This window comes from Semicossyphus pulcher, unplaced genomic scaffold, assembly GCF_022749685.1.
Source record: "Semicossyphus pulcher isolate SPU_LCO1_2020_fin unplaced genomic scaffold, fSemPul1.0.p SCAF_8, whole genome shotgun sequence".
Taxonomy (NCBI): Eukaryota; Metazoa; Chordata; class Actinopteri; order Labriformes; family Labridae; genus Semicossyphus; species Semicossyphus pulcher.
In genome coordinates this window covers 1165694-1189000 of record NW_027211759.1, presented here as the reverse complement: position 1 = coordinate 1189000, position 23307 = coordinate 1165694, and the positions used below count along the sequence as shown (strand labels likewise).

The 23307-nt window shown below is 46.3% G+C and overlaps 1 protein-coding gene across 1 annotated transcript; it reads left to right on the top strand.

Annotated features, from left to right (window-relative positions):
- Positions 1 to 948: 948 nt before the first annotated feature.
- LOC138612599 (uncharacterized protein SPEM3-like) lies at positions 949 to 15303 on the top strand. Its single transcript, XM_069685958.1, has 5 exons — positions 949 to 1013; positions 13406 to 14189; positions 14446 to 14551; positions 14690 to 14796; positions 15250 to 15303. The coding sequence occupies exons 1-5, from the start codon at positions 949 to 951 to the stop codon at positions 15301 to 15303; spliced, it is 1116 nt and encodes a 371-aa protein (XP_069542059.1).
- Positions 15304 to 23307: the final 8004 nt, after the last annotated feature.

Sequence of the window (23307 nt, the reverse complement as noted above, 5' to 3'; positions counted from 1 at the left end):
ACAGCTCAGACCTGTCCGCCATTTTACATGATGCACCATCTGAGAATATCAGACAGCCACAGTGAGACAGAGGAGGATGAAGGACTACAATCTCATCCTTAAAGTCCTTTTTCTTCTTCTTCCTTCACTGTGACGTTTGAGCTTCACTGTGCAAAGGTTGTTTTTAACTGTATCAGGATACAGTTTCTCTGTTTCACATTAAGAACCACTGATGGATCAAGATCTTGTTGTTTCCACTGACGGGCTCAGATTGTTATTCTAAGTGTGTGACAACATGACAGAAAGGATCCCTACAGAGATAGACCTTTTTGTTACAGAGGAAGATGATTGTTTTAACCACACACAGACGTTACATCGCTCTCTGCACACACACCAGACTCCATTCAGAAAAACACTGATTTAAGCTCACAGGACAGGAGCTGCTGCCTCCATCTGTTAGTTTGATTGATTGTGTGTTACAAAGTTACTGAGTTGGATCTGAACTAATCATTTAAAACACCAACATCACTCACAACACAGACCCTGTCCTTACACTCATACACATGTTGTAGCATTGAACTGAGTCTGCAACAAACAGGAGCTTTAAAGTAAATGTAGCAGTGCTTTCCTCTCAGGTGTGGTGGAGTATTAAGATGCAGCAAAAAGGAAACACACCTACAAGCACAAGCAGCCTCCACATGTATACCTGCACACTTCCCACCACTGTGATGTGAATATCAAAGATCAGAGGCGATCAGGATGGATCGACTGAATCCCAGAAGTGTCCCTGATGAGACACTAGGTGGCAGCTGGTTAACGTGTGGGGAGCTCGGCCTCCTCCTCCAGCTGAAGCACTGATCATATTTAACGTCTCTGTTAATGCTGAGATGTTAAAGCAGCTTTTATGTTGCAAGAAAGACGATAACAGAAGATTTCAACATTAAAACTATTGTCACACGTTTATCAAACATGGCGACGGCAGCACGCCGACCTGACGAGGAAGAAGCTCAGCGGCAACACGACAGGAAAACAGTGTGAGCTAAAGCTGCGTCACAACCAATGAACACATGAGTCAATGTGTTTCACGTGGCAGCTGATGTGAACACATGAGTCAATGTGTTTCACGTGAATAATCTGACCCTTTAATAACTTTGTGTTCTCAGCGACTTCCTGTGACTGCTCCGAGCTCTGATATCTATATCATATAAAATATGATAAAATATACGGCAGAGACACGTCAGGTCACGTGTCTTTGGACATTTAAAACAACGTGAGCTGACCAAAGTGCTTCACAGACAGAGACACAACACATTCTTAATATAACACACAACAAGTGCTCGTGGTGGGGTGTAGGGGGTTCAAAGGTCGGCTAGGTAAGAGGGAGCCAGTCCATGGAGCGACTTAAAAACAAGTAATACAATTTAAATGTATTCCAAACTAACAGGCAGCCAGTGGAGGGAGGCGAGTACAGGGGAGATATGGCCGCGCTTTCATGCACCTGTTAAACATGTGGCAGACGTGAGAGAGAGGACTGACTGGCCCCCACGTACGGACAGTTACAGCAGTCCAAACGGGAAGTAATAAAAGCATGAACGAGTTTGTCGGTGTCAGTGGGTGTTAGGAGCGGCCTCACTCAGGCTCGGGCTCTCAGCTGGAGGAAGCAGGCTCTCACCACTCAATTTAAACATGCTGACAATGGAGTCAAAAGCTTCAAACAAGTCATTTCTGCTTAGAAACCTTTTAGAGAACTTTAGATAAAAACAGAAGCTTGGTCTGAAATGTGATAAAACATTAGGATCAAGGTTTGGTTCTTTAAGAAGTGGCTGAACCACTGCGTGTTTAAAAGACGAAGGAAACCAACCTGTGGAGAGGCAACATGATTTATGATAGACGGGACGCTGGGGCCAACAGTGTCAAACGCCTCTTTAAGTAGGTGTGAGGGAGTGGAGTCAGACGGGCATGTCGTGGGCTTCAGATGGCCGACTGTCGCAGAGAGAGGGAAGACACTCAGGAGGGTCATGAGGCACCGGAGAGGAGGAGGTTTGATTTCCTTCTGTATATCGGTTACAATCAGGTACAAGTTAATGAGGAGAAGTCTGCGTGTTGTGGATTAATAACAGTTTATAGTGCTGAGAAGAAGTCAGAGCAGAGTTCGTCTTTAACTTTAAACTGTGTTTAAACTGTCGGTGGTGAAGAACACGTCATCAGCAACATTACATGGTCTCAGTGTTCGAGCTACATACAGCATATAACACAGATGTAGAGGCTCTAAGATGTATCTGTGTGAATGCTCATTTAGGCCAAAACCTTTAACAATAATGTACTGAATGGAAAACTGTCAATCACAGGTTGCCCCGCCCTAACCCCTCCCCTCTTCCTGGTCTGTGTGACTCTCAATGGGAGCATCAGTGACTAAATGAACATCATGCTGTGTTGAAGAAGACGTGAAACTAGAGACTGAGACCATAAAGTCATTAGGAACATGTTTACTGAGGGAATACATCAGGAGAGGAGGAGGAGCATGTTCTCATAGACTTCTATAGGATCACACTGAGTGGCTGTTGAGTATGCAGGATCAAGACACGTCTGCACTGACTTTGCTATGTTAGCATAATGTTAGCATGATGTTAGCATTCAGACTCAAAGAGCTGCTAGCATAGCTTGTACGGGCTCTCCTCTCTGAGCGGCCTGTCTGCAGGAGGATCTGTGGAGCAGCTCATTAATTATGTTGAAGGTGAACGATGACTTGGGGATCGCTGCTTATGAAAATTTCATCAATCTGGTGAGTTGTGGGAGCCGGGGGGGGGGGGCAGCTGCTCCTGTCAGAGGCCACTTCTGGTGGACGAGCGGGGGGTCAGATCAGGAGGGGGGGGAGTCTGCTCTGGGATGTCAGAACATAAGTGGACAGTCTGGGAGTAAATACACACCACCATCTTTGAGACACCAGAAATCTGAACCAACAACATGTCGGTCTGACTTCCTGTCTGTGGCTCTCAGATCAAAACCCATTGGTCCTGTGGAAGATGTGACTCTTTAAAAGCACCTTGCAAATAGTTTCATGCTTTAAAAAGCATTGAGGTGACTGTAGATGAACTGCAGTTATGAATCAAACAAACAGGAGGACACGTCACGTCTGAAGGACTCAGAGACAGATGAACGTTTAAACAGTGGTCTTTAATCCAGAAGAACAGGTGGGTGCACTAAAGGGCAGTCAGCGTGGCAAAGGTGTCCAAAGCAGCAGGTGAGAATCAACAAACCACCGAACAACCAAAACACAAGGAAAGACTGGGACTGCTGGGAATGCTGGAACAAAGTGCAGAGACCAACGAACTGGCACTGGGGGAGACAGACAGAGACTTAAATACCCACGGGGAGGGGGAGGGGGAGGGGGAGACAATCAGACACAGGTGAGACACATAAGGGCAGGAGCAGGTAATCAAGGGAGCGGGAAACACAGGGAAGTGAAGGGAGTGACAAAAAAACCCACAGGAAACACAAGACAACAGACAAGAGGGAAAGTTTCAGAATAAAACAACCAAAACAAAAACCTAAACCATGACAGGAATTTGTCAGGGACTATTTTCAGCGGCGGATTAATCCACAGTTGTTTCTCTTCTGAGTATTTGGGCAGCAGGACAGCATGGCTGGGATTCAGTCAAAATAGTCATTGTATTTTTCTGTGTGTGTTTTTATGTATTATGATTACAAAAGTTAGAATAAAGAAACAGACGTTACACTTCAAATATACCAGACAAAAACCCCGACACCTCTGAGAACACGGGAGCTGAGTGAGTCGAGCCCTCAACAGTAATAATCAGGACCCAGGTGTAACAGCACCAGCACATCCCGCTATGTTTGTTGTTTATGTTCTTGCAGGTTGATGAATAATAAGAAGTCCTTGAGTCACATCAGCAGGAACCAGACCCTGAGCTCCCCCCTCCTCCCCCCTCCTCCCCCTCCTCCCGTCACCTCCTGCAGAGCCGATGACTTCCAAAGCCGGAGGACATGTGACCTTCTGTGTCCGGGGTCGTGCCCTCCTCCGCCGCTGCCCCCCCTCCCTGACAGACGTGTGAACAGATGCAGCCGTTGTTTGCTGTGACAGGTGATTATAGTTGGCACCGGTGCCAAGGCAATTAAACCCGAGGGCTGACAGCACCATTTGGCGGGCTGTTGTTCCGATGGCGGGGTAATTGTAGCAGCACGTTCCCGCCTGCTCGGCCTAAGGCCTCCGAGCATCGTTAATGTGAGCGGGAACACGGCGGCTGGAGGAGGAACCGGCGTTAGCTCGTGTTGGTGTGATGTACGGTAATGAGACAGAGGAAGTGGGGAAAGATTTACTTTATGATAATTAGCCTCCGTTATGGCTTCATGGATCATTGACTTCTCAAGTTAATGTAGGTAGCAAGCTAGTTAGCTCTTTGGCTAACGTTTACAGGTTACAACCATCTTTATGTTGGACGTAGCCTCTGCAGAAGTGTCTCAACCCTGCATCCTCTCTAATGTCCAGCAGGGGGCGACTCAGTCTGATCCTATAGAAGTCTATGAGAACATGCTCCTCCTCCTCTCCTGATGTATTCCCTCAGTAAACATGTTCCTAATGAGTTTATGGTCTCAGTCTCTAGTTTCACGTCTTCTTCAACACAGCATGATGTTCATTTAGTCACTGATGCTCCCAATGAGAGTCACACAGACCAGGAGGAGGGGAGGGGTTAGGGCGGGGCTACCTGTGAGTGACAGGTTGCTACCATGCCAACTTAAATAACGTCTTGTTCTGCGCTCAGTTGAACTAAAAGAACCGCTGAGGAGTCAGCTGTCCATTTCTACTATAAATACAATTAGCTTGGAGCCTGTTCTTGCTATCTAAAATTAGCATCCCGATAATATCACCTTGCTGAGTAAGCTAGCGCTAGTGTTTGCTAACTCCTCGCCCCTCTCCAGCTCGACCCTCTTCTCCAAATAAGGTCACTTCTGGTTCCAAAAACCAACATGGCAACGTCCAAAATACAAACCAACATGTGACATCACAGTGGCCACGCCCACTTCTAATATACAGTGTCTGACAGAGCTCATGTTGGGATCTTCACTGTCAGATGTTTGTCATCTCTCAGGCCTCAGTGTTGCTCGTGCTGAACATATGAAACCATCAGGTCACACAGGAAACACACGGTGACTCTGCGTCTGAGCGCAGCGTTACCAAGCAGCTAACTGTGGACCAGTAAATCCTCCAGGGTCAGAGGGGGTCACTGGCCCAGCTGGTCGGAGGAACACATGACACCGTTTGTCTGAGCCGCTGTTTGTCTTTAATTATGATGCTGGGACTCAGCCGACCTCGGCTAACAACATTTCATCAGCAGAGACTAATGGACTCACTTTGATGAGCTGCAGCCTCCCCGTCACCAGACAGCTCAGAGGCCGACCTGCAGGAGGACGGTCAGAGCCGAGCAGGAGAACAGCGTCATGGAGGAGCACAGAAGGTGTTAGAGGCGGGGATCGAACCTGCGGCCCACACGGGGATCCATCAGCTCTCTCACACACACACACACACACACACACACTAACAATATCTTTCTATCAGTCTGTTTATGGTGGTGATTTAAAATAAAGGTGTTAATCTGAGCAGAGTCTCTGCATCATCTGTTACTGCAGCGGTCCAACATGTCGGAGCATCTGCGCGGTGTAAAGGTGACCGTCTGAGAGTGAAGTGAGGTTTATAGTTAGACGTCTAAAAGAGTCACAGACGGGCTGACAGGCAGGAACGAGTCAGAGCAGGTGACGTGTGGAGGACAGGAAGCTTTGGATCATGTGAGAGAAATCACGCGAGATCAGAGATCACGTTTCAATCCTCCCAAACAGACATTTTGTCATCTCCAGAAGTTATCCTGGAAAGTGTTCCTCTTTAAGTTTGGAGATGAAGTCAGCGGTGACTCTTCTTTTAAGCACACAGAGGAAGTGCTCAAAGAGACGCTGCAGCTCAAACAGTGTTTCATGTGGGCCTCTGGGGATCAGGGAGGAGCGTTTGAAAGAAGACGAGGGCGTCAATTAAGAGGAAAACAGTTAAAACTGAGGCGATTAAACTTTGAAATCTTTAAAACGCTCCCTGCTGAATTGTCTTCTCAGTGGAAAAGGTTTCAGAGTGCACAGCTTCATTCAGCGAGGAGAGACAAGAGGTATTTATTTACTCTGCTCCGTCTGTCAACGCGCCTCCGACTCGACGTGTCTGTCGACTCGCCGCTCATCGAGTCTGTCATGCGGCTTTTAAAACACTCGCTGAGAGACGTCACGCCAGCCTTCAGACGACAGGAACTTTAAGAACAGACATGAACACACGTGTAATTATCTCCTTACAAACTTTACCAAGAAACTCTCCTTCAATCAAACAGGACGAAGGAGTCAGACACCACTGAGGTTAAAGTAAGGCAGAAACGCCACACTGACTGTATATAGTGTAGAGCTCAACGAGCCTGCAGTTCCTCTGGTGTCCACTTGAGGCTGTCTCCAGCAGTGAGTCAGTCCCCATAGAGCCCCATGTTAAACTTTACAGCAGAAATAAACATGTTTACAGCCTGGTACAAAAAACAGTTTGGGTCTCTATAGCTCATTTCTCTCTTCATGACAACTGTACGGGGAGAATCTTTATACAGCTCACCTGTTTACATTATATTAAGGCTTACAGTGATGCAGCATTAGGGGCGTGGCCTCTTTGAGTGACAGCTGGGAGCTGCTAGCTGTCTGCTAGGTGTCCCCTCAGCTAACTCAGTCACTGAACGTAACCTCTGGGCCGTGTTTGTGCTGTTGGAGCCTTTTGGAGATTTGTTCATGTAAATATCAGACAGATAATCTGTGTGTGCGCTTTATTGGACGAACAGACCGGCTGATATCTATTAATGCTTGTTGCCCTGGAGGCTGATAGGCTGTTATCATAATATTTACAATGTTCATCATCTTAGCTTAGCGTGTAATAAGCATGCTAATATGTCCTAGTTAGAAGTAAACATGTCATTAGTTCTGCAGGTATGAAGTATTGGACCTGATGATGGTGCTAGATGAAGCTAACACAGTTTAATGAGCTCATTAGAGAGTCAACATTTCAGAATAAAAGTCTGTTTTTACATCATTTCCTCTCTTCCTCTGTCTGTTACCGTCTTCACGTCCTCTGTCCTCCTGTCGTCTCTGTGTTTCAGCTGTGTGTGTAAAATAAAGCGTTCAGGTTAAATCTCTCTTTAATGTGCCGCCCGCCCGCCCGCCCGCAGCCGGCTTCCTGTGACCTGCAGGCTTCATTCAGCCGTCACGAATTATTAGATCCAAATCTTTAACTCATGATGGAGTTCAAACAACGAGTACATCCTGTCATGATGTTTAAGCAGTGCTTCATAATGTTCTCTCTTTAGAGTGCAGTGTGCTGAATTATTGCCAAATTTAAATTGAGTGTTTAATCTTTAAATATCAGAATGCTTCTGAGTTTCTGACCTGTCATGTAAACGTGTTTTTGGGCTCTGTAAACGCCGTGTGCACCGTGTGGACGTGAGCGAGCAGCGCGTTCGCTGCGACTCTCACAGCATCAGTCAGAGTTCATCTGACAGATTAAGCGGATAATTGAGAGCCAGCTGTTGAGTTAAAGAGCAGGATTATTTCTGCCTGTTTAAAGCAAATGAAGTGAACATGAACAGTTCATTCATTCATTCAGCAGCTGGTGACACCGTGAATCGTCTGACGTGAGAGTAGCTGCTCCTGATGACCGCCTGCACGGTTAGACGACCGTGAAATCTCCCTCAATTAATTAAAGCACACCGAGCTGCAGTCCGCCGCCCGCCGCCGCGCGCAGCCAGCTGCTGCTAAACTGCTCCACGAGCTGAGTGTGTGTGTGTGTGTGTGTGTGTGTGTGTGTGAGCGTGTGTAAGCATTGTGAAACATCTGCACATTCACTCAGTTAATTACCTGCACCAGTTCCTCAGTCCATCACCTCCAGCTCATCCAGTGTCACAAACACTGAGTGAAACGATCCACAGGAGACGCTCGCTTCAGAAAATAAACTTTAAAACGCTTTGTGACATCATCTAAGCTGCGTCCCGCCGCCATCCTGAGCTGACACGTTTGTCTGTGTTGATCCAAACATTTAAAATGTTTAATCAGAGAAACAGAAGAGCCGGGAGGAGCAGCGTTTGATTGACTTCACACTCAGAGAAAAGGACAAAATGTTGTCACAATAATCACTTTCTATACGTGTGAAGCAAGACAAACATAAAGCTTGTCTCCTGTTTTGTTTCAGAGTCGAGAGTAAAGAATCAAATCTGAATGTTGAACGTTCAGTCCAGAATAATGTGCGGCTGCCTGAACATGCATAAAGTCTGAATGTGATGGACGTACAGCTGCGAGGTGAACACAGCCGACACAAACAAAGTGTCAGTAAAGTTGAACTCTCAGTTTAAGAAAAGTCCTTAAATGTTTTGTTCATGTCAGATGTCCAAACTGACTTCAGACTGTGACCAGTCTGTTCGTATTTTCCTTCCAAACAGCTGAAACATGAGAAACACGTGCTGCGTCGTCTCTCTGCTGCTGCTACACGACGACTGATCCGTCTGTCGTCTCTTAACTCTTCAGACAAACATGTTTCCTCTTAAAGCCGCCTGTTGTTTCTGCTCTAATGACTCACAGCGTCACTGATAGCAGACTCGCTCCGGACGCACGGCAGATATCGATCTGATTAAGAGGCTGAGATGCCGTTTAATGAGGTTTCCACATCACTGCCTCTAATCAGGCACACTGCCAGCTGTCTGCCTGCCTGTCTGTCTGTCTGTCTGTCTGTCTGTCTGTCTGTCTGTCTGCCTGCCTGCCTGCCTGTCTGTCTGTCTGTCTGTCTGTCTGTCTGCCTGCCTGCCTGCCTGCCTGCCTGTCTGTCTGTCTGTCTGTCTGTCTCTCTGCCTGCCTGCCTGCCTGCCTGCCTGCCTGTCTGCCTGCCTGTCTGTCTGCCTCTCTGTCTGTCTGTCTGTCTGTCTGTCTGTCTTTCTCTCTGTCTGTTTGCCTGCCTGTCTGTCTCTCTGACTGTCTGTCTGTCTCTCTCTCTGTCTGTCTGTCTGTCTGTCTGTCTGTCTCTCTGTCTGTCTGCCTGTATATCTATCTGTCTGCCTGTCTGTCTCTCTGTCTTTCTCTCTGTCTCTCTGTCTGTCTGCCTGTCTGTCTGTTTCTCTGTCTGTCTGTCTGTCTGTCTGTCTCTCTATCTGTCTCTCTGCCTGCCTGTCTCTCTGCCTGTCTGTCTCTCTATCTGTCTCTCTGCCTGCCTGTCTCTCTGCCTGTTTGTCTCTCTGTCTGTCTCTCTGTCTCTCTGCCTGTCTCTCTGTCTGTCTGTCTCTCTGTCTGCCTGCCCGTCTGTCTGTCTGTCTCTCTCTCTCTTTGTCTGTCTGCCTGTCTGTCTCTCTGCCTGTCTGTCTGTCTGTCTGTCTGTCTCTGTCTGTCTGCCTGTCTCCCTGTCTGTCTGCCTTTCTGCCTGTCTCTCTGTCTCTCTGCCTGTCTGTCTCTCTGTCTTTCTCTCTTTCTGCCTGTCTCTCTGCCTGTCTGTCTCTCTGTCTTTCTCTCTGTCTGCCTGTCTGTCTGCCTGTCTCTCTGCCTGTCTGTCTCTCTCATGTCTCTCTCTCCTGTGTCTCTTCCTGTCCCTCGCCCCAGCAGGAATCACTGTGTCAGTTAACTCTCTCTTGTGATTGGCTGGCGTCTGAGCAGAGGTCATGTGATTCTCCACATACAGTGTCCATGTGAATTAAATGTAGAGACGTAAAAGCATCAGATGTGTTTGAAGGTGAGTCAGTGTGAAGGTGTGTGTGATGCGTTCAGGTGCCAGCGGCTGCAGGGTTTACTGTCACAGATTGAAATAATCCCACGTTACACCTGTAAGCCTCTTTTATGTGTGTGTGTGGGGGGCTTACCTGTGGGAGGACTTCTGTTGTTGCTGGTTTGGTCGTCAATGACAGTGAGAGACAAAGACTGAAGAACACTGAGGGGGATTTAAACACCTGCAGACGTTCATCACACAAACACCTGCAGACGTGTGACACGTCCACGCTCTCTGAGTCACAGCGCTCTGAAGCAAACATTTTAACTGTCTAATGATAACAAGACATTGTTTCTATAGCACCTTCCATGATACGCAAAGGCACTCACACGATCACAACCAACCAAACAGCAGGCCGTCACGCCGTCACGCCGTCACGCCGTCGCTTGCCTCAGGTTGAATCCGGTCTTTGAACCCACCTTCATTCTGTATCCTTTTAATGAACACGTGTCCCTCACTGACTGCACCTGGGGACAGAACAGGTGTGTGGACGGATGCTGCTACTGGACAAACAAACTATCATGTGCTTTTCCCTTCATAGGACAGGAAGTGAAGAGAGAGAGGAGACGCGCGGGGAAGAAGAGCAAGCAAGCACCCACACTTTAAAAACATAGTTAAAGAACACTTCCTGTGACGACCAGCATTACAGCTCCTTCACGAGTCCAGCGCTGCTTTGATGACAGGAGGGGAAACTCTGAGGGCCGCAGAGTCTGAGGCCTCCTGATGACTGAGGCCTACCTGCAGCACACAGGTCAGCTGTTAACTGTTCGTCTATTAGAGCTGTTTGAACTTCACCTGCACAGAGGTCACCTGTCCAAGTCCTCAACACTTCACATCAGAGGTGGAGACTCCAGTCTTGCTGCTAACATTAGCTTGGTGGGAGTGTTTGCTTGCTGGACTGTCTTTGTGATGATGATGATGAAATTCATCCACGTTCTGCTGGTTGTGGTTACACCGGAGAAACACCATGGGGATTATTAAAGTTGGCTAAAGGCAGGTTTAGGTCTCAGCACACACACACACCGTCCTCCTCCTGGTCTCAGCACACACACCGCTCTCCTCCTGGTCTCACCACACACACCGCTCTCCTCCTGGTCTCAGCACACACACACCACTCTCCTCCTGGTCTCAGCACACACACACACACCACTCTCCTCCTGGTCTCAGCACACACACACACCGTCCTCCTCCTGGTCTCAGCACACACACACCGCTCTCCTCCTGGTCTCAGCACACACACACACACACACCGCTCTCCTCCTGGTCTCAGCACACACACACACACCGCTCTCCTCCTGGTCTCAGCACACACACCGCTCTCCTCCTGGTCTCAGCACACACACACCACTCTCCTCCTGGTCTCACCACACACACCGCTCTCCTCCTGGTCTCACCACACACACCGCTCTCCTCCTGGTCTCAGCACACACACACCGCTCTCCTCCTGGTCTCAGCACACACACACACACACGGTCCTCCTCCTGGTCTCAGCACACACACACACACACCGTCCTCCTCCTGGTCTCACCACACACACCGTCCTCCTCCTGGTCTCAGCACACACACACACACACACCGTCCTCCTCCTGGTCTCAGCACACACACACACACACCGCTCTCCTCCTGGTCTCAGCACACACACACACACACCGTCCTCCTCCTGGTCTCAGCACACACACACACACCGCTCTCCTCCTGGTCTCAGCACACACACCGCTCTCCTCCTGGTCTCAGCACACACACCGCTCTCCTCCTGGTCTCAGCACACACACACACACACCGTCCTCCTCCTGGTCTCAGCACACACACACACACCGCTCTCCTCCTGGTCTCAGCACACACACACACACACCGTCCTCCTCCTGGTCTCAGCACACACACACACACACCGCTCTCCTCCTGGTCTCAGCACACACACACACACACCGTCCTCCTCCTGGTCTCAGCACACACACACACACACCGCTCTCCTCCTGGTCTCAGCACACACACACACACACCGCTCTCCTCCTGGTCTCAGCACACACACCGCTCTCCTCCTGGTCTCAGCACACACACACACACACCGCTCTCCTCCTGGTCTCAGCACACACACACACACCGCTCTCCTCCTGGTCTCACCACACACACCGCTCTCCTCCTGGTCTCACCACACACACCGCTCTCCTCCTGGTCTCAGCACACACACACACACACCGCTCTCCTCCTGGTCTCAGCACACACACACACACACCGCTCTCCTCCTGGTCTCAGCACACACACACACACACACCGTCCTCCTCCTGGTCTCAGCACACACACCGTCCTCCTCCTGGTCTCAGCACACACACACACACACCGCTCTCCTCCTGGTCTCAGCACACACACACACACCGCTCTCCTCCTGGTCTCAGCACACACACACACACCGCTCTCCTCCTGGTCTCACCACACACACCGCTCTCCTCCTGGTCTCACCACACACACCGTCCTCCTCCTGGTCTCAGCACACACACACCGCTCTCCTCCTGGTCTCAGCACACACACACACACACCGCTCTCCTCCTGGTCTCAGCACACACACACACACCGCTCTCCTCCTGGTCTCAGCACACACACCGCTCTCCTCCTGGTCTCACCACACACACCGCTCTCCTCCTGGTCTCAGCACACACACCGCTCTCCTCCTGGTCTCACCACACACACCGCTCTCCTCCTGGTCTCAGCACACACACCGCTCTCCTCCTGGTCTCACCACACACACCGCTCTCCTCCTGGTCTCACCACACACACCGCTCTCCTCCTGGTCTCACCACACACACCGCTCTCCTCCTGGTCTCACCACACACACCGTCCTCCTCCTGGTCTATAATCTGAATAAAGTCCTCCTGGAGGAGCTGATGTCTGTATTTCTAAGCTCATATATATCTCAGGCCTTAGCTTAGCTCCTGATGTCTCTGAGCACCTCCGTTATAAAGCGGCCCTCTGCGGCGCTCCATCTCCGCCATGATTGACAATTATCTCTGCATAATTCCCCCCCCCCCGTGACAGCACAGATAAATATGTCATGAATCACAGCGCGACTCTCCGGGGAGTAATCTCCTCCGCCTCGCCCGGCCACTATTCATCATTAGATGGAGAGCCACTCTCAGCCTCTTCACACCAACAAAGCCCCGCTCGCCTCTGCCAACAAGCCCGCCTGCCTCCCCCTCCTCCCCCCTCCTGCTTCTCTCTACCAGATATAACTCGATTTGATGTCGGCAGCGTCCCTTTTCTCTCACAGTGTCAGCCATTGTTAGCCTCCTGAGTTATTAGCAGCCTTCAGCACGGCCGCTCCTCGCTGTCACTTTCGTTAGCCGCGGCTAGCTGACAGTTGCAGAGTTAATTAGCCGCGCTAATGGGGAGCTGGTGTTTGGTCGGATGTGACATTTGAAGTGTGTGTGGAGGGAAAACAAACAAATCCAGCATTTCATTAGTGTGTGTGACAGCTCCTGTGTGTGTTCGTGTGTGTGTGTGTGTTTGTGTGTTTGTCTGCAGCGCTGTGGCGGACTTATGCTGCATCTTTACTCCCTCCACACACGCATACGTACACGTCATTTGACGCACAAGTCAGGACTCTGGTTTAAGTCAGGACTCTGGTTTAAGTCAGGACTCTGGTTTAAGACGGGACTCTGGTTTAAGACAGGACTCTGGTTTAGGACGGGACTCTGGTTTAAGTCAGGACTCTGGTTTAAGACGGGACTCTGGTTTAAGACAGGACTCTGGTTTAGGACGGGACTCTGGTTTAAGACGGGACTCTGGTTTAAGTCAGGACTCTGGTTTAAGACGGGACTCTGGTTTAAGTCAGGACTCTGGTTTAAGTCAGGACTCTGGTTTAAGTCAGGACTCTGGTTTAGGACGGGACTCTGGTTTAAGTCAGGACTCTGGTTTAAGTCAGGACTCTGGTTTAGGACGGGACTCTGGTTTAAGTCAGGACTCTGGTTTAAGACGGGACTCTGGTTTAAGTCAGGACTCTGGTTTAAGTCAGGACTCTGGTTTAAGTCAGGACTCTGGTTTAGGACGGGACTCTGGTTTAAGTCAGGACTCTGGTTTAAGTCAGGACTCTGGTTTAAGTCAGGACTCTGGTTTAGGACGGGACTCTGGTTTAAGTCAGGACTCTGGTTTAAGACAGGACTCTGGTTTAAGACGGGACTCTGGTTTAAGTCAGGACTCTGGTTTAAGTCAGGACTCTGGTTTAAGACGGGACTCTGGTTTAAGTCAGGACTCTGGTTTAAGTCAGGACTCTGGTTTAAGACGGGACTCTGGTTTAAGTCAGGACTCTGGTTTAAGACGGGACTCTGGTTTAAGACGGGACTCTGGTTTAAGTCAGGACTCTGGTTTAAGACGGGACTCTGGTTTAAGTCAGGACTCTGTACGGTCAAAATTCTGAAGATTTAAGTGAATTCTATAAATTAAGTGAAACATTTGAGTTTTAGTCAAAATTTTACCAGTTTTCTTTTTTTTTCTTATAATTTTTGATTCTTCTCTGAATGAAATCAGAATTCAGAAGTTTAAGACAAAAATCTGCTATAAAAGTTAGAATGAAGATAAAAGATAAAAGTCTGGTTTTCGTGGTTAAAGTGACACACTTGTTTTAACGCTGATCGCTGCATCAACTCTGGATGCAGATCCGTCGTAGTGGACGGATGTGTGAGCGTCTGAAGCCGGGCGATGTTGGTCGGTGTGAGGCTCTGCTCTGTGTGAGGATCATCTCCACTGCTCTGCTGTCGACAGGTCCGTCACTCTGTGCTGATGAGAGCAGGGGAGGCCTCTGAATATTACCTGCCCATCAGGTGGAGAGTAATTACACAGCCAGGTGGTGACAGGAAGTGAGTGTTAACAGCTCGGGACTCGCCGTGCTGTGTGTTTCAGAGCGGCTGCAGCTGACGGACATCAGAGTCGGTGAATCTGCTGAGGAGGAATCAGCCTCAGGTCTTTGTGTGTCACTCAGAGCCTTCAAAGTGTCGTCCTTGTTCCAGGTAGAGGTGCTAAGAGTAAGAAACTACAGAAGCCCTAAGCAGACATGTGTCCACGCATTTCATTTACCCTGTCTTTCTGTCGTAACGAGTCATTTCAGGTGTTTTCTGGAGATCTTGACTTATTTATCTCGTTATCTCGAGATAACGCTGCAGCACCGTGACGTCCGATGATCATAACTCGTATCCCCTCAAAGCAAACAGGCTGAGCTGACCTCATCAGGGTGGCCGATGGCAGCATGTCCTGTGACATCACAGTGAGCAGCCTGTTGGTCTGTTTCTACATCGACAGAAAATGATCCCGTTACCACGAGCAAACCAGCTTTGATATCTCGAGATAACGAGATCAATAAGTCGAGATCTCCAGAAAACAGCTCAATGACTCGTCATCACGGGTTTGGCAGCAGAGACCAGCCAAGTCTCTGTTTTCGTGTCGTGTCGTTTGAACAACGCCAGAGCGCCTTCAAGAAGAAGATCGTGAACCGCGAAACGCCTAAAGTCACCGTTTGAACTGTATATACTAACGAAACCTGACGTCTTGTTTTACCGTATTTGAACCAAAACCAAAGCGCTTCAGAAACTGTAATAAGCGATCACAGCAGTGGCTCAAACGTTACACTGACGTCGACTTCTGGTTTTACATGGGACACGAGCTCCCTCACGAAGCCCTGACGCACCAGGTAAGTCCCACTGAGATCAATGATCACTTCTGCTCGCTGATATCAAAAGAATTTCATGTCAAACTCAAAATATCTAATAATCAACAAATCTTTTGAAATGTGTGAATTGCTGAGAGACTTGGTTCAGTGTCGGCACATCGAAGTCATTTGTTGTTGTCAGTTTGTATGAAAACGTGACTTTAGTTATCTAAGACTTTAAATGCTGCACCTGGTTGTTGAGCTGCTGAACTTCCACACGTCATGTGTGTGTAGTCCTGCTGTAACTCTCTGTGGTGGAGAAACTCTCACGTGCTGATCTCAAAGCCTTTCAGCTTCATTTTTTAAACCTTCAGTGAACCTCTGCGGACGTTTCCCTGCCTCTCCTGCCCGCGAACACCCTCCTCATTCTCTCTCTATAAATATATAATTCCTTTATTTTCCCGTTTCCCAGCATCTTGTCTCCCTAAATAGCTGCTCTCACCTCTCTCATCTATAAATCAGCGGCTGATCTTCCTCTCTTTGTCAGGCAGCCGTCTTCATCGCCTCTGCCTCGCAGCGATAACCCTCCTCATCTCTGCCTGAGCCCTGCACATTTATAGCGCTTTGATAAGCAACAAGCTAGCCATCAGTCTCCGCCGCTCGCTGAATGCCTTTATGCTTATTGTGTTTGTGTGTTTGTTCCCCTCCGGAGGCCTTCACAGGCTGCCAAAGCGGGCAGTGAACGCAGCCTGTGTCATTATTTCCTGTTAGATAAAGAAATAAAAGTCCCACGGCGGCTCAGGCTGTGATAGAGGAGCTGACGGGCTCCTGAAGTCTCCTCATTGTGTGTTTGATGTGCTGAAGCTCCTCTTCACGCTCACACCGGCTCCTCGTTGTTTATCGAGCTGCTTAATTGGCAGTCAGATGGATTTATCAGCAGAGAGGAGATGTGACAGGAAGCGGCTCACACACGTCCGTCCTGGTCACATTTTATTATTTTACATTCAGCCGAAGAATCACGAGAGATTAACTCTGAACAGTCGCTGCAGTCCTGTTCTCCTACTTTAAACACGTCGATGCATTTTGTGCTGCTTTAAGAGGAAGGAAAGATTCGGTCTCACTGCTACACATTTATCTGACAGACGTAGTTCAGCAGCAGATTGTTGATCTTATAAAACAATCAGATTTCTACGGAAGAAAAGAGCGGCAAATTTATTTTACATCTGAAAGTCGGAAATGTAAAACTATTCCCACAATTTCAACTTTAAACTCATAAACACAGATTTTTACATTCCAATAAAACCTTTCATTGACATCAGACTAAACTGTCAAATATCTCGTTTACATGTTTTTAAAAGTTCATGTTGTTTATTTTCCTTCAGGATAAATTCCATGTTAAAGTCAGAATCAGGAGAATTATGAGGTTTGTTTTCTTATTTCACTTCTGAATAAAAAAACTAAAACATTTCAGGAGTGAAGTCATAATTCTGTGTTTTAGGAGACCCACATTAGGAGTTTAAAGTTTTACATTTTCATGTTTTTAAATTTGTCCCTAATCCTCTGCCATAGCTGGGAGAAGTACCTAAAACCTTGTGACCTAAACTTCAGCAGAAGCACAAATACAGACAAAAATACTACAAGTAGAAGTCGTTCATTCAAAATGAAGTAAAGAATATTTCACTTAATGAAGACGATTATTGATACGTCAACTAAAAGCTGAAAAACAGTTCAATCGTTGTTCTTCAGGACAGACGCGAGTGCTTCCCGCTGCCACGTGTCAGGGTTAATGTCGGTGGTCCTCAGCATCCATCAGAGCCTCAGCTCTGCGTGTTTAACGCTCGCTGTGTTAATACCTGTTTGTTATCAGCGCACACAGACAATGTGTGTGTGCGCGTCCTGACGGAGCAGCAGCTAATGATGCATGAAGGGAGCGTATGGAGACCCGGGCTGGTATTTACATCAGACAGATATCCGTCACCACGGCGTCTGAAGCCTCTGATTATCACGTCAGCCACATTGACTCCGCTCCAGCCTCATCGCTCCCTCTCAAAGGTAAATTAGCCATCGTTTGATTTATGACCTCATCGCCGCCATGATGTGGCGGGCAGCTTCCTGTGCGATGAGGCGGAGTCAGGTCTGACCCACGACACAGAAATCACATTAATTCTCCTGAATGGAGCTCCAGCAGAGAGCGGCTCCGTGTGTGACTCCAGCTCCATCATGTTAGCTTTCACCAGGTCACAGCAGGAAGCTGCAGGACACAGAACATCTCTCACTGAGATACCAGCTCCAGATTATATGCAAATACACCAAAACAATTACAACACAATTATTCTGCTATTCTTGTTGTAATGTTCTCTCCTCAGGCGCTCGATTTCTCTCTGCTGGACAAAGAAAAAGTCTCAGAGCTGCTTTGTTATCAGGACATCAGGAGTTTGTGTTGAGCGTCTTCACTGCTCTGATTTTACGGTTTTAGATTGAACAACATGCAGGAAAAAAGTGTTCAGTATTAATCTTACTGATCCCAGGGGGGTCACTATTATTCACACTAAATATATGCATGATGTTTCCTTCATTTACTCCAGTTAGGTTTCTATACAATATCAGCAAATTACCAATCAGGAAGAGGTAACATCGCACCTTAGGACCAGCAATGGCAAAAGGATCGCAATGTGTTAGAAAGAGAAAAAAATGCGAAGGGATACCATCAAAAAACATACCAAAATGTTCCTCCAAACACACCAAAATGTTCCTCCAAACACACCAAACTGTTCCTCCAAACACACCAAAATGTTCCTCCAAACACACCAAACTGTTCCTCCAAACACACCAAACTGTTCCTCCAAACAAACCATAAATGTTCCTCCAAACACCATAAATGTTCCTCCAAACACACCAAACTGTTCCTCCAAACACACCAAACTGTTCCTCCAAACAAACCATAAATGTTCCTCCAAACACCATAAATGTTCCTCCAAACACACCAAAATGTTCCTCCAAACAAACCATTAATGTTCCTCCAAACACACCAAAATGTTCCTCCAAACAAACCATGAATGTTCCTCCAAACACACCAAACTGTTCCTCCAAACAAACCATAAATGTTCCTCCAAACACCATAAATGTTCCTCCAAACACACCAAAATGTTCCTCCAAACAAACCATTAATGTTCCTCCAAACACACCAAAATGTTCCTCCAAACACACCAAACTGTTCCTCCAAACAAACCATGAATGTTCCTCCAAACACACCATAAATGTTCCTCCAAACACACCAAACTGTTCCTCCAAACAAACCATGAATATTCCTCCAAACACACCATAAATGTTCCTCCAAACACACCAAAATGTTCCTCCAAACAAACCATAAATGTTCCTCCAAACAAACCATGAATGTTCCTCCAAACACACCTTAAATGTTCCTCCAAACAAACCATGAATGTTCCTCCAAACACACCAAACTGTTCCTCCAAACACATCAAACTGTTCCTCCAAACACACCAAAATGTTCCTCCAAACACACCATAAATGTTCCTCCAAACAAACCATAAATGTTCCTCCAAACACACCAAACTCTTCCTCCAAACACACCATAAATGTTCCTCCAAACAAACCATAAATGTTTCTCCAAACACACCAAACTGTTCCTCCAAACAAACCATAAATGTTCCTCCAAACAAACCATAAATGTTCCTCCAAACACACTTTAAATGTTCCTCCAAACACATCATAAATGTTCCTCCAAACACACTTTAAATGTTCCTCCAAACACATCATAAATGTTCCTCCAAACAAACCATGAATGTTCCTCCAAACAAACCATAAATGTTCCTCCAAACACACTTTAAATGTTCCTCCAAACACACCAAAATGTTCCTCCAAACACACCATAAATGTTCCTCCAAACACACCATAAATGTTCCTCCAAACAAACCATAAATGTTCCTCCAAACACACCAAAATGTTCCTCCAAACACACCAAACTGTTCCTCCAAACAAACCATGAATGTTCCTCCAAACACACCATAAATGTTCCTCCAAACACACCAAAATGTTCCTCCAAACAAACCATAAATGTTCCTCCAAACAAACCATGAATGTTCCTCCAAACACACCATAAATGTTCCTCCAAACAAACCATGAATGTTCCTCCAAACACACCAAAATGTTCCTCCAAACACACCATAAATGTTCCTCCAAACACACCATAAATGTTCCTCCAAACACACCAAAATGTTCCTCCAAACACACCATAAATGTTCCTCCAAACACATCAAACTGTTCCTCCAAACACACCAAAATGTTCCTCCAAACAAACCATGAATGTTCCTCCAAACAAACCATAAATGTTCCTCCAAACACACCAAACTCTTCCTCCAAACACACCATAAATGTTCCTCCAAACAAACCATAAATGTTCCTCCAAACACACCATGAATGTTCCTCCAAACACACCAAACTGTTCCTCCAAACACATCAAACTGTTCCTCCAAACACACCAAAATGTTCCTCCAAACACACCATAAATGTTCCTCCAAACACACCAAACTGTTCCTCCAAACACACCAAAATGTTCCTCCAAACAAACCATAAATGTTCCTCCAAACAAACCATAAATGTACCTCCAAAGACACCAAACTGTTCCTCCAAACACACCATAAATGTTCCTCCAAACAAACCATAAATGTTCCTCCAAACACACCAAACTGTTCCTCCAAACAAACCATAAATGTTCCTCCAAACAAACCATAAATGTTCCTCCAAACACATCATAAATGTTCCTCCAAACACACCATAAATGTTCCTCCAAACACACCATAAATGTTCCTCCAAACACACCAAACTGTTCCTCCAAACAAACCATAAATGTTCCTCCAAACACACCATAAATGTTCCTCCAAACACATCATAAATGTTCCTCCAAACACACCAAAATGTTCCTCCAAACACATCATAAATGTTCCTCCAAACACACCATAAATTTTCCTCCAAACACACCAAAATGTTCCTCCAAACACATCATAAATTTTCCTCCAAACAAACCATGAATGTTCCTCCAAACAAACCATAAATGTTCCTCCAAACACATCATAAATGTTCCTCCAAACACATCATAAATGTTCCTCCAAACAAACCATGAATGTTCCTCCAAACACATCATAAATGTTCCTCCAAACACATCATAAATGTTCCTCCAAACACACCATTAATGTTCCTCCAAACACATCATAAATGTTCCTCCAAACACATCATAAATGTTCCTCCAAACACACCATAAATGTTCCTCCAAACACACCATAAATGTTCCTCCAAACACACCATTAATGTTCCTCCAAACACACCATAAATGTTCTTCCAAACACACCATAAATGTTCCTCCAAACACACCTTAAATGTTCCTCCAAACAAACCATAAATGTTCCTCCAAACACATCATAAATGTTCCTCCAAACAAACCATAAATGTTCCTCCAAACACACCATAAATGTTCCTCCAAACACACCATTAATGTTCCTCCAAACACACCTTAAATGTTCCTCCAAACACATCATAAATGTTCCTCCAAACAAACCATAAATGTTCCTCCAAACACACCAAACTGTTCCTCCAAACACACCATAAATGTTCCTCCAAACACACCATTAATGTTCCTCCAAACACACCTTAAATGTTCCTCCAAACACATCATAAATGTTCCTCCAAACACATCATAAATGTTCCTCCAAACAAACCATAAATGTTCCTCCAAACACACCATAAATGTTCCTCCAAACAAACCATAAATGTTCCTCCAAACACATCATAAATGTTCCTCCAAACACATCATAAATGTTCCTCCAAACACACCATAAATGTTCCTCCAAACACACCATTAATGTTCCTCCAAACAAACCATAAATGTTCCTCCAAACACACCAAAATGTTCCTCCAAACACACCAAAATGTTCGTTACAGGAAACACAGCTGAACGTTGCAGGAAACACAGTTGAACGTTGCAGGAAACACTTGTACCTTGAAACGCACTAAAAAACATGATGTAAAACAGACGCTAAAAGCCACCCTGTAACACAGACCTAATGCACCTTGAAACAGGTTAAAATGATCTAGCATCACTTGATTGAGAGGTGCCTTGAAACAGATGCTAACATGGAAGATTAGTTTATCCAGAACTGAAGTTGGGAAAATGGTAAATCAGAAGAAAATGGAAACTATAAGCAGACCGTGATCATGTAAAAAAGAAGGAAATTTGACATTGAAATATTTTTTTTTCTGTGAATTTAAAATTTGACAATGAAAATGTTGAAAATGAAACCAGTGAAAATGTGGTGGAAAGGGTTTTCCATGTTGCGTATACGTCTTTGTTTAGAGGAACATTAGACTTTCACATTGACCCGACGGCAGGAGAACAAGAAGCTCCAGCTGCTGAGCTCCTTCTCTATGAAGCTTCTTCATACAAACACCTACAAAGTGATTTTATTTTTACTCACAGCCACAGAAACCTTTTTGTTCTTTATTCAACCAGAACTCAAAGTGGTTTCATTGGCTCTATTTGAAATGTATTCTTCTTTCATCCCTTCAACTCTTTGTCTTTTGAAATCACCTTCAACTTCAACCACTGTGTGTGCAACGTTTCAGAAGACTTGTTCTAAAAATGTGAATAATATGGCTGCAGTTTGGTCTGCAGGTGTGAAAGAGAAACGTTTCTACCTGAACTGTTTCGGCTGTATTTTCAGGAAGTGTTTGACTTGACTTCATGTACGCTCAGTCTCTCAGAGCCTAAACTGAGCAGCATCTTCCTTGTTTTCTGTGATTTAGCCGAACACCATGATGCTAATTAAGGAAGAGAATAACTCTGCAGTTTTCTCTGTTTTATAACGAGCTGTAATTACCTGAACATACGCGCCTGAAAGCAACATCAGAGCACAAGCATTTGTTTTCTCTCTGACAACATTTATTCATCAGATGCTAATTTCCTCCGACACGTTCCTCAAAGGGGACAGAAATGAAGGGAACACATGTCGGCTGTTTGATTCCCTCTGCTGTCAGCAGAATCTCAGGAGCGCCGATTGATCAGGAGGAAATTGACTCGTTTCTGCGTCTCGTGTCGGCCGGCGTGTTCTCACCAGAGCAGATGACGAGGTCGAGAGGTCAACGTGTTCATGAAAGAGCAGCCTGACAAATAAAGGCCGTGTTTATACTGAAATATCCACAGCCAGTGTTCTTTAATGAGACTTGTAGGCGCTGAGTGAAGGCGATATTTGTCTCACGGTGTCGCTGATTGCCAACACAGGCGTCATTTACACAACAGAGGTGCTTTATATTTAAAATAAAGAGATTCATGAGGAGAGAAAACACTGAATAAAGCCACAACAAGAAAGACACTACGCTCAGATGAGCACTTTAATAATTTCAGTGTATTAAAAAGTGAATATTTGACGTCCCAGCAGCCGTGGAGCTGCACCCACAGCTTCATCATATCAGCTCGGAGCATCTCCCTCCATGTGAACACTCTGGCTGTATGCACACAGAGCTCACTAATCTTCTTAGCAATTGTTCCCTTTATCTTCATTATCGCTCTGTTAAATCAATCTGTGCCTCTGATTCAGTGATAAACACATGAGAAGCTTTCTTATGTCACACACTGAAAACTTAGTGAAAGGAAATGATTACAGAAGATTTCCCTCTGATGTGTTCAAGGACTCTCCGTCATCTGAGACTTCCAAACAACAACCGTTAAAGGGGGTGTTTTGTTTTTTACTAACAAACATATCTGGAGTCTGAATGACAGGAACAGGACGCGTTTGAATGTCTTCAGTAGGTTTCTGCAGCCTGCAGAAGTCAGACCGGCTGTCATGGCTGCCCTGGTAGCTCACCT

What these genes read in the sequence shown, in the direction of transcription:
- LOC138612599 (XM_069685958.1), top strand. Translation starts at nt 949, where the DNA reads ATGGCGACGGCAGCACGCCGACCTGACGAGGAAGAAGCTCAGCGGCAA. An exon ending in CTGGTTTAAGTCAGGACTCT is followed by an intron (nt 14,190 to 14,445) that starts GTACGGTCAAAA and finishes CTCTGGATGCAG; the next exon opens with ATCCGTCGTAGTGGACGGAT. An exon ending in CACTGCTCTGCTGTCGACAG is followed by an intron (nt 14,552 to 14,689) that starts GTCCGTCACTCT and finishes TGTGTGTTTCAG; the next exon opens with AGCGGCTGCAGCTGACGGAC.